Raw genomic sequence first — 12,596 nt, 5'->3', positions numbered from 1 at the left:
GAAACGTTGCCGCAGTAAATACATCGGTGCTGTGTTGCGGTTGCTTTTAACGTAAACGTTTTGCCTGCTCGTTTTCCGTACTGGTTAGCCAGTGTCGCAGCTACACGAGATCTCGTGTTGACTTTTTCGGTACGTTTTGGTTAAGTTTAAACGCATTTGCGCCGTCGTCCGCACGAGTAGCAACGCCAGTTGACGGCGAAGCATCCGAAATTTCGAATTAGCTCAGCGGTTTTTGGCGAAAATTTCATTTTTGCCATTATCTTTTTTGGCATCAATTTGATACCCGTGCATAAAGGGGTCTCTTATAAAGTGTTGCTTCGGTGTTTTGTGTTTTATTATTATTATTTTTTTTTTGGAACGTCGCAGTCATCGTTATAGTCTTTTGTAGTGAATTGTTACTGCTGCGAATATACGACAGTGCGTGTGTACATATATATTTTTTAATAAAACTTCGAGTCGACTTGCCGTTCATGCTAAACTTGATTTTTAAGCTGAGCTTGCAAAGAAAAAAATTAAAACAAAAACAAAAATATGAAACCATAGTGTTTACGGGCGCGAATTCCACATAGAAAAGAAATATACGAGCGCAAAAACAAGTCTGTCTGTCTGTTTTTGTTAGCGGGCTTTACGATTATGAGCTGTGAAATTGTGTAGTGACAAAGGCAAAAAAGTGCGCAAATAACACAAAATAATAATAACAACAAAATTTTTTAATTAACAAGATTTATGAATTGTTTGAAGTGATTGCGAGGCGTTAGTGTTGTTGTTCTGGCGTTTTCGGCGACAAAAAAATCTGTGCTAAAGCCATTAACTTTTTCAAATCGAGCTTCATTTATTTATATTGTCCTGGATTAAATATACTTAAATAGCTCGATTTTGCGCGCGGTTTGGAAAAGAAAAAGATTAAAAATTGTGGCACGAAAACAAAGTGTAAATAATATGACTTCATAACTGGAAGCATACACCTGTGTCACTTTGATGAATTTTGCTTGGTGAAATCAGCAAACTGTGTGGCGTAATTTCAAAAATTGTTTTCGAATTATTGCAACAAAATGTTGGATGCCAGCTACTTGCAGGACTATGATGTCCCACGTCCACAAGCCATAAAAATTCAAAAGGTCTGTACTAAACACATATTACGTAATGGCAATTAGTTATAGTCGTACGAAATGATGTCAAAGCTGAATTGAAGTAGTTAGTAATGACGACATTAAAACAAAAAGAAAATAAAATAAAATACAAATAAAAAAAAATTAAATTAAAAAAAGAAAAAAAATATAAAAAAAATAAATTTAAAAAAATGTTAAAAAAAAAACATATAAAAAATAAAATAATTATAAAAAAAACAAATAGCAACATAAAAATGGAAAAATTAAAAAAAAAAATAATAATTACAAAAAGACAACTTAATGTCACAGTTAAATGTCAGTTGTGAAATGAGCTAGCAAATAATCATAAAAACTTTACTGCTTGGCATAAACATGTAAATACATATGTATATAACGACAATTTGTATACCCATTACAATAACAGTAATGCTCGCTGAATTTGATTACTTATGTACATATATGTTGAAAGTCGAAAATGTACCGTTATAGCCAAGAAACCAGCAAATACGAAACAAGAACTCGCGTTTATTTAAAAAAAGTTGACAAAATTGTTGGAACGTTGAAAAATTTTCAAAAATCCTACTGATATTATTCTAAATCTAACAAATTTTAAACCCAAGAAACTGCCAATAGGTTTGAGTGCAGACGTGCTTAACTTTTTTACTATTTTCTTTTAATCTATAAGATGCTGCTTATAGGTATACATATTTTGGAATCTATTTAAAGTTTTCAAAACCCCGATGGCAATTTTGCCAAAACCCACAATATTTAATATCGGAATCCCCCAAATTTTCAATCTCGAAAATGTCTCAAAATCTTTAACTCAAGTTTTCTCAGTTAAATTTTGCACATGGTTATCTTTGCAGAAACCTATTAATACTTTAGAAAGAAGCTACATGTGGTCTAAAGATGTATACCTTAGTCATCATATAGTCAATAAAATATTGTAGCGTAAGGTACAGATTTGAATACAATATAGAATTAATCTATATCAATTTTGCCATACAAATAAGTTGGGATCATATCTAACAGTGCTAAAAACTTAAACGATAATCTATTAAAAATATGCAGTTCCTAATTTGTGTTGAAAAATAAAAATCTCGTCTCACTTTAGCTTTGGCTGCTTCGTAAGAAAAATAAAAACTTAGACGATAGTACCAAATAAAAAATATCTGTATAATTTTTCAAACGTTCTCTTTTGAGATGCTAATGCAGGAGCTGCCTTTTTCTTAAGTTTAGGCTAAGGTAAGGTGCTAACTATGGGATAAGATCCTAAAGGACACAGTTATAGGTATTAATAATAATAGCTCGATTTACAAGACTAAACTTATTTAGTTAATATATTCGATTTGGAATTCATATATTTTATCTTCTTGCAAACAGACAATATATACTCTTCTTATATGCATTTATAGGACTTGCTTAAAGTGAAAATTCAGCAGTAGGCCATGTTGGACGACTTTTAACCTAAAATGTGGAAGCATTTTTACAGAACAGGGTTTTACGTGTTGTCAAATCCTTAAAAAACCCTTTTCCGAATTTCGACTAAGCAAAAAGTATAAACCAAACGCCGTCCAACACAGCCATTGAAGGTATAAAAATGATTGCGCAAAACGTTTGTTGCTGCTAAGCAACGAACGCGCATTATGGCAGTTTTAATTACAGGGTACAACTATTACTGTAATTCTGTTGTGGTTGTTGTGTTGTTAAGTTGTCTATTTAATTGTTGGCAATTTGCATTCCCGCATTTTCATAAGGGACCCGACCGGCGCGCCGATTGTGTTAGACACAAGACGTTGAGCCGATAACTTATAGTTGTTGTACTACAGTAAATTCTTGTTGTTGCTGTTGCAATTTTTAGATCAAAACCGCGATTAAGCAATTGACAGCACACATTTGGCATATGACACCAACACAAACAAACACAATGGGGGTAGCATATGCTTGACTGCATCGCTAGCAACAACAATCCAACAAACAAACGACTGACCGACCGCAGCGACGAAGCTTGCAAGCAATGCACTGAAACGATTGAGCTGTTGTTTGTGAAATATGTTCATATGTATGTATGTGTGTTTGTTTGTGTGTATCTTGCACTTCATTGAGCCGCCTTTGGCAGTTGCTGATGCCATTTGCCATGCTGCTGCTGCTGCCGCTGTCATTCGTCGTCGTCGCTGCGGTTCTTATCGCGCCTTCATGATCGTCAGTATTTTGCTCCTGCTGCCATATTTTGCTCACTCACGCGTCGACGCGAGTCACGGCGCCAAGAATTGTTGTTTGCTGTTTGTTGCTGGCAGTTTGCCGGATGACGGAGGTGTGTTGGTGCTGAGCAGGCGGCGTACAATTGCAGGTTGCAAGCTTATTTAGTATCCATAATTGCGACATATTGCCGCTCGCTGGCTAAGTGATCTATAAACATTTATGCGAACGCACATACATACTTATAAACATGTGTATATACTATATATACATGCATACATATGATCAAAAGTATAGCTCGCAGCTTAGCCGCCGATAATCGGACATGTGAATCGCATCGCGCTGCTCCGCTGGGAAAACGATCTTTTTTTGTATCTAATTGAAATAATCGCATAAAAATATGGTTCGCCAAAGACGCGCCATTTTCGGCCGCCATGAAATATGGATTATGCATTTTTATGCAAATCGCTTGGCATTGATTTAGGCTCATTCGTTACGGTTGCATATAAATATAGAAGTAAATATGTGCATAATATGCATTTATATTGAATTATTGAGATTACAGCAAATATATAAAACAATATTTGAGCGCTTGGAGTTGGACATATCTGTTCAGTTGGATATACATATAAATATTTATAGGTTCATACTTATAGATGTGCTTGGAATATAAAAATGTAGAGAGATTCAGAAGTATTTAGCCGGATGTGATGATATTTATTAGGTCTTCATGCATTATTCTAACTCAATTAATGTAAATGACGATCTTGCCATATTTTTTGAAATTATTTGTACGCAAAAATTTATGAAGTGGACTCCATATTTTGTTATGGTGTCAAAAATACGTATATTTAAAGCTGAAATATGCTAAATCTCCTTTTTCGGAAATTATATTGTGACAAAAAGTTCGCAGAAATTGTAAATAAAACGAAAAATATTATATTATTCATCAATATTTAGTTTGTCGTCTTCAAAGTAATCCCCAACAGATGTAATACAGTTATGGCAATGATGCCAATTCCAGTCCTCGAAATACTTCTCATAAGCAATTTTAGGACGGCCTTCAGCTCTTTCAGCGAATTTTGTTTTATCTTTTCGATCGATTGAAAACGAATTCCACGGAACGGCAATTTCAGTTTGAAGAACAAGAACAAAATCACACAGAGCCAAATCTGGTGAATACGGTGGTTGATCGATGATATTCATTGCGTATTGGCTTTAAATTCGGTCACAATCCTGGCTCGAATTGATGGTGCAATATCATCGTGAATTATGCTTCCACAATTTCGGACGTTTTCAAAGGATGCCCTCAGACAAACGTCTCAATATGGCCAAATAGATCGCTTTATTGATAGTCTGCCCCTCCGGAACAAATTCATGTTGCACAAAAATATGAGCATCACCTTGATTTTTGAGCAGCTTCAGCGTGATTTTCTTGATTTTCCTTGAATTCAAATAGTGAAGCTCAGAACTTAAGTCCTCTACCAAATACCATAGCGATCTATTCTGCATTAAAATATCTAAACTACTCGCAGAACGTGTGTGATAATCTGTAGCTCTCCGCAAAAACGTAAAAGCGTAATCATGTTCCGAGGTAAGTACCAAGCATAATATGTTTCTTATCTTAATAAAACTCAGAATAATCTTACGGTCAATAAGCACTAGTCTTGATATAGTTATTGTGAAAAAAAAACAAATTTAAAGCATTTCTCGGCAAGACAAATCTAAGTCTCTGTTATTAATTTGCCTTCTAATGATTGCTCTGGAAAGTGGAGCCATGTGTAGAAGTTCATTCAAGTGAGGAAAGTTCTCTGAGCGCTATTCAATTGGGAGTGCCCCGAAACGATTCTTTTACATATGGTTCAAGCGGCTCCCAACTTCCGGCCTTAGACCAAGTACCCTCTGAGTAGCCAAAAAAACATCCGTTTGAAGGCGAGCTAAAAAGACAAGACGAATCATCCCTCCCCAGGGTTGTGCGCTGGGTTTGGGAACCGCCAAGTAAAAAACACCCCGGTGGAAGAAGAATGCTCGCTCCGTCTGAGATTAAAATTGGAGAGTTGCAAGATCTTTTGGCTGAGCGCTACAAAAATTAAAAACCATTGAAGAATATAATCTTGAATTTGATTTCTAAACCCAAATTTTTGTACAACGAGCTTTGCGAAAAAAGTTAAAATTATCCAACACAATTGTGCAATTTGAATTTCTTCGACAAAGCTCTTCAAATAAATAATTTGCAACTTTAATTTATAAGTCGTATTCGATTCTTAAAGACAGATTACCATAGTTTTAACGCTAATTAATTGATTTGGTCTTAGTTGAACAAAGTTTGTTCTTTGCGTTCTGTTCAAACATTAAAGATTATTCCTGGTGACAGAAAATTGGTAAAAAAAAAGAAATATTTGATCTGCATTGGTGACGCCAAAGAGAATTGAAGTTAAATAAAAAATTAACTCGCATATTATCGCACCCTCACCAAAGTCTAACTGTTTAAGCTCACCAAACAGAAGATTACTCTTTTTATCCCATTCAATTACCAAAAGTACTTGAGGTTATGAGACTAAAAATCCTCAAAAAACTCTTCGTTGGAAACCGCAGCGCCTCGACTATTAAATTTGACAAAACCGCTATTAATGTTATCTAATCAATTATGGTTGCTGGCGCCGCATTGCAGGGATTTAAAGGATCCTTTTGACGTACTTTGTATTTCGGATAACCCAATTCTTGCGCACCCAAACCACGCAGTCGAACTCCAAGCACATGAAGCTCATTTACCAACAACGATGAAGTGTTTGAAAAAGTAGGCTGTTAAAGAGATAAATAGGTTGAGGTCGTCTAGAAACACACTCAACTAACGAGGCTATACAATAACAACAACAACAATACAGTGTAATCAATACAATAGAAAGTACTTTCTGCTCATTAAACACACATTATCTCCTATGGAGAAAATACATAAAAAAGAAAGAAAGAACAGAGCAAGAAATTAAAGGACAATTTTCTAAATGTGTGGTCAACTTCATAGCTACCAAGAAGCGATAAGACAAAGTGGGTACAATCAAAGCGGGAAGGCGTGCGGCCAACAAACTGCGTTTGAGGAGAGTTAAAGTGAGAGAATTAGTCAAACTCGCGGGGTTACACAGTGACTCATGTATGTGATCTAACTACATAGCATGTATCTATGTATGTACATATATATGTATGTATGTATGTGTGGCTATAAAATATGCACATTAATCTAATCAGAAATGCTTTTAATAGCATTTTTCTTTAAATTACAATTTATTACTTCATTTCGTAAATGCTTACAATTTGTATGTAATAAATGTATGCATATGTATGTATGTGTGTTATATACCCTCATCGACTGCCTTAATTAAATGTAATGAAATATCTGTCACCGCAAGAAAAATGAAAATTGAAAGTGTCCATATGTATGCTCTTATTGAGGGCTGTTTTCCCGACCATCAGCGAAATGCTAATAAATTAGCTGATAAGCATTGACGAATGCGCGCTGCAGCAATTTTTGAAAAATATCCATTTAGTCGAATAAAAGAAATGTAGCTTCGCCAAACAGCCACGAGGCACTGCTAATCAAATATTGTAGATTTTAGTTTTTTTTTTTTCAATTTCTTCAAACGTTTCATAGACGTAATCACAATAATCAATTATGCCAGTGGCATGGAGTTGAAGATTATTTATGATTTTATGGGAGTTGCATATTGCATACATGGGTAAAAGTAAGATATGCAATATAGTACCCAGTAGGAATTTTGAAGTGTTATGAAATTTTATGATTAAATAGGAAAATTTTTAAAAAACCTGATGAATGAAAAATGAAAATTTTATGGCGTAGCATCCGTTGTACAACCCTCGAGGATGATGAAACGAACAATGAAGTGGTATAAACCAAATAAACTGGTATAATTTTTTAAATATAACTATCTTGTTTTCCCACCAAATAAGCTGGTATAAATTGCTTAATTTTTCCACTCTGGCGAGTGATGAATCGAACAAAGAACTGGCATAAATTGAATAAACTGCTATAAATCTTTTTAAATATAACTGTCAAATTTTTGCGCTAAATAATCTGGTATAATTGGCTCTCTAAATAGTATAATTTTTCCACCCTGGAGAGTGTTGAATCGAACAATGAATTGGTATAAACAAAATAAACTAGTATAACTTTTTTAAATATAACTATCTTGTTTTCCCGCCAAATAATTTGATATAATTGGCTCTCTAAATGGTATAATTTTTCCAACCTGGAGAGTGTTGAATCGAACAAAAAACTGGCATAAACCAAATAAACTGGTAAAACATTTTAAAATATTTTAATATTTCTAATTTTCCCTCCAAATAAACTGGTATAATTGGCTTTCTAAATGGTATAATTTTCTACACTGTAAGTAATGAATCGCATAAACAACCGGCATAAACCACATAAGCTGGTATAATTTTTTTAAATATACCTGTATAATTTTCGCTGCAAATAATCTGGTATAATTGGCTATCTAAAAGGTATAAGTTTACCCACTAATTATAGATACCAGTATTTTTCATTTATAATTACTGACTAAAGCAATAAGCTAACGAAAAATCTCTTAAGCTAATTTCAACATTTTTAATTATTTTTTGGACAAGAGAGCAGAGCAAACATATGTATAGACATATGCTAAAAATAATAGAAAAAGAAAGTACTAATCGAAGGTAGCACTTACCATAAATTTCACAACACTTTTGGTCCACTAAATCATTCATCACTATTTCACTATTACTATTTTTCACTTTCAAAATATGAATTCAAAAAACCTGCAAAAATTAAATATATTTTTTAAATTATACAATAAAAATAAATATTACAGTATACTCAAAAAAATATACATATTTATATACTACGAAACTAAGATTTCAAAATAAATAAATCGTATAAATTACCAGTATGTCTTATATAATAAAATTTCTGTTCAGTCATACACTGGTGGTTATGGAAATCTTACAGCTTCAATATGGTTATGACTTGGATGGGTATGACTTGTTAACGAATATAAAATTAATAATTGCTAAGAAACTTAAAAGGAATATCATATATAATTTCAACATCATTTTACGATATTATCACAAAGAAATAATGTCTTGTATAGCGGTTTCAAAGAACAGATGATAACAGACATAGACCAGAGTAGAAAATTTTTGAAAACGAAAAAATCATATTAGTTTGAAATCCACGGGAAACGAAAAATAAGGTAACAAAAATTAAAGCGATAATTATTAACGGGGAATTTGAAGTCGTGAAAAGGAAAAGGAGGGGCGTGGCGGAAGAATGGTGGGTTAAGAATGGTTCATCACGATTTCCGGCAAAACTACGAGTCCTACAGGAAACATGTATATGGCAATGTTGTAGTTTATGAAAAGGTTTATAACTTCTGTACACATACTTTTTTCACATAACCTCAAAATTTATGTTAAAAATTCAAACAATCGAGTTTTCGGATTTTTTTATTTTTATTTTCTACAAATTTTTTTTTTCACAAAATTTATTGAAGTCTTACTCTCTCATGCCTCAACCACACCGTATTTTTTATTTAAAATATTTGTTTTCTCCCTTTCAGACCACATATAACGATTCAAAACTGCTTTTTTACTACTCTACTACTAAATAATAGGTAGATGATATAAAAAAGCAATTTTGAATCGATTGATCTGAACAAACGCCCCTTTAATACGAAAAAAACTGCTTATTTGTCGAAATCACCAATATCGGACCGCTAAAACAGATACTTTCTACAAAAGCCTATCGATCAAAAACATGTCCTTGTATAGGAAACTGATTTATTTGACCAGATATTTTCATGAAATTTCGCTTAGAATATTTTCCAAGGCAATGTTCTAATCTCCGAAGAAATTTCTTATATCGGATCAATGTAGCATATAGCTGCCATACAAACTGAACGGTCAAAATCCAGTCCTTGTAAGGAAAGCTGTTTTATTTGAGAAGATATCCCCGTGGAATTTGTCCAAGACAATTCTACAATATCTGAATATATTGTTAAGATCGGACCATTATATTGTATAGCTGCCATACAAACTGGACGATCAAAATCGAGATAAAGATCTTTTTTTTACACTTTTATGCTAGAAGAAATGCACTTGTGAAGGTATTTTAGAGCTTTGATGTTGAAGTTAACATTTTTTCCTCTTTCTACACTTTAAACCTCCAATTTGCAGTTCAAATATTTACACCAATTCAAAGCTGAGCTTAAGAACCTTATCTACTCCAAAAGATTACCTGTCGCATTATTTGGGCCCACACTGTAAAGTGGCACACACGCATATACTGAAGTATGTACGTATGCATGTAAGCTTCAATGCTGCGTTTGTGCAAAATATTCCGCCCCTATTAAAATGGCAATACATCAAATGATCATCTCGACAGAAGGCAACAGAAGAAAACGGAAAAAAGAAAGAGCAAAAAAATCAAATCCTCATCTGCATAGTTATTCATCATCGCCTGTGCTGGCAACAGACAACGCTGTGGTGGCCACTAGGCTGGCTAGGAAACTTGATCGGGGCACATTGTAGTCATTTAGAAAATTAAATAAGCGCTTTTAAATCGAGCGCATCCCTCCGCCCAATCCGACGCGCCACTCAAACGCTGCGAAACCATGTCGAAGTGCAGATATATTTCTATACACACATACACATATATATATATGTATATACGTAAGTACATCCATGATACAAACTACACATAAGAAAGGCGTTTGCGGCTGCGCCTTCCTTCGTTGAAGGCTGAAATCGAAGAATGCCTGGCAGCATTTTCGCACAAATGTATTAATTGCAAGTTGGCAAGTTAGTCAGCGCTAGCGAAACAGCGCGCTAGGCTAGCCGGCAATGCATATGGCGTGTGCGTGTGTGTGTGTACTTCCCTCCATTCAGTCGGGCAGTCAGTCAATCAGGCCGGTGTTTACTATCTCACTGCCTAGTTATTTATGGCATACATGTTGTTGTAATTGTTTGTTGTTGTTATTATTATTGTATCCGTATGCTAATAAAAATCAGCCGGCTAGACTTGCCTTGCTTGGCAGCATCTCGCACCGCATCCGACACTGATACCCAACACAAGAGCGTTCGAGCCCGCGCTGCCCGCCTGTCAAGCCATCAGTCACTCATGCCATGGACCAGGCAGCGCCGCCAGCAGCAACCATGGCGTTGGCAGCAGTGACGGCAGCAGCAATTACTTTTCGCTTTTGCGCACATTTGGAGCACCATTTATATTAATCTCACTTGGGCAGCGCTCCGTGTCTGCCGCCTTGCCTCCCCTTTTGTAAAGAGACAGCTTGCATGCTGCATATATACCATATGCATGTGTGCGCTCATAGACGCAGTGATCTTTGCAACGCCAACAATAACAATTTCTGCTGTCGAGTTGTTGTTGATCTACGTTGGCGCAGTTGAAGAGGAAGTGGAAGAAGCAGCAGCATCGTGTAACATTGTAACTGCTCTTCTATGGTTTTTGTTGTTGTAATTTATGTCTAATCGCTTTGTTGATACCTGAGTATTATCTGAGCACTTATGTGTCTGCACTATCGATCGGCAAGAGGCAACAACAACACCAACAATAACAATGTGGAAAATAGTAAGCTTTGCTGCTATTGTAATTGTTGCTGTTGTATACAGCTGCGCGTCGTACGCCTTTAATTACAGCGTACTTAGTGTCAGCAGCTGTTAGCTTAAAACAGGAGTTATGTAATTGAAACCCTCCGGATGCGGTGTGCAACACGCCCAAGACCCCCGACCAACCCCACCACTGCAAGCAAAGATTGCAAAGCAGCGCCACAGGCCTAATTGCTGCGATCGTACATCCATGTGTGTATGTACATATGTAAGGCATGTGAGTTTTTGTAAGTGAGTTCGTTGTCGGCTGTTCACGGCTCCATGAAGTTGTTAGTTACCGGCGTTGCTAGCCCTCGCTCGCCAGCTCATGCTCGTCGTCATCGTCGCCGGCTCATGTTCTTGCGCATGTTCGCGTTCTTGTTTGCATCTTGCTGCGGAATTGTCTTACCCGATTTTGTACTCGGCGCATATTTACACCACACACGTGGTCCACTAATTAGACGTTATTTATCTAATTTGTTGCCAATAACTTGGGGAGAAGGCTTAAATCAAGCGCGCACGTTGCACCGCTAATGTATGGAGATATCGTATCGAGGTTACAAGCAGATAAAATACTGTTTGTTATCGGTTTATTGTTATGAAAGTAGAAACAGTTGCTATGGCGTGCTGCCCCTTCATTTCTTCCCCAGCGCGCTTACTCATCCTAGCCTCGACGGCAGATAACCATATGTGATAATACGTGATGTGATAAGTGCTAAATGTGTTTCCTAGCTTTTATTGTTTTTGTATTTTTCCGAGTCTATATAGTGCAAATTTGTGTAGAATTTAGGCCACGAGTAGGTACTGTTTGTGGCGACCAAATCGCGGTATTCGCCACAGTTGTTAGTGCAATTAGTGTTGTTGTGCTAAAATGTGCCATAAAGCGCACTGAAGTTGGTGACATGAAGGAGGCTACTCATTAGCAATCGCTAGAATGTTTGATATATAGTAAATATCTGTGAGTAACTCCAACTGTTGGTAGGGAAGTGTCTATATACAACTCAGCATGGCAAAGTAGTTCGGTTGGAGGGGAAAATGATTGCAATAATATCAAAAATAGACTAAGTTGATATAAATTTGTTTAAAAGTACCCCAGAGAATAGCCTTGATCTTTTATTTTTGACGTTTTTTACGAGAGACCCCGTCTAACTTTTATAATGAATTTTGAATGACTTTGGAGCCCTTGTGAAAACTTATTAAACAGAATTCCTACAAAATTAACTGTACATTTCTAATATTAAAATTCCATGAAAGTCTTTTAATAAATATCTTAGCGCCTCAGCTGTGGCTTCAACTGCTCTAACTGATATTATAAGGAAATGTTCGATTCATACACGTTTCAAGTAGCTAAAAAACGGTTGACAGTTTAGAAAATAGATCGTATCGTTGGATCATATGTATCTGCCCAACGTAAACGTTTATAAAATTAAAGATCGTTGAAATGTTCACAGCCAAATTGTCACTTTGCTTTTTCAGTAGCACCCCACAAATTTTAGTTATGAACTGGGTTATGTGTACAATAAAGCGTACGAGGTGGTTTTAAATTAAAAATTTGCGAGTTTGGAAAATACCACACTTGCACTCATCAGCAAATGTGGTGCACTAAGGTCCGTCCACTCCAACCATTTTGCCCGT

The 12,596-nt window shown here is 35.6% G+C and overlaps 1 protein-coding gene across 1 annotated transcript in view; it reads left to right on the top strand.

Moving 5' to 3' along the window:
* LOC105223623 (breast cancer anti-estrogen resistance protein 1) overlaps positions 1-12,596 on the top strand; it is a 62,453-nt gene continuing 49,857 nt past the window's right edge. The window contains exon 1 of the mRNA XM_049458523.1: positions 1-1,118. Coding sequence (XP_049314480.1) covers positions 1,053-1,118 — 66 coding nt within the window. The 5' untranslated portion in view covers positions 1-1,052. The remainder of the gene's footprint in view (positions 1,119-12,596) is intronic.

This window comes from Bactrocera dorsalis, chromosome 5 (genome assembly GCF_023373825.1).
Source record: "Bactrocera dorsalis isolate Fly_Bdor chromosome 5, ASM2337382v1, whole genome shotgun sequence".
Taxonomy (NCBI): Eukaryota; Metazoa; Arthropoda; class Insecta; order Diptera; family Tephritidae; genus Bactrocera; species Bactrocera dorsalis.
This window is presented reverse-complemented; position numbering and strand designations above follow the sequence as displayed.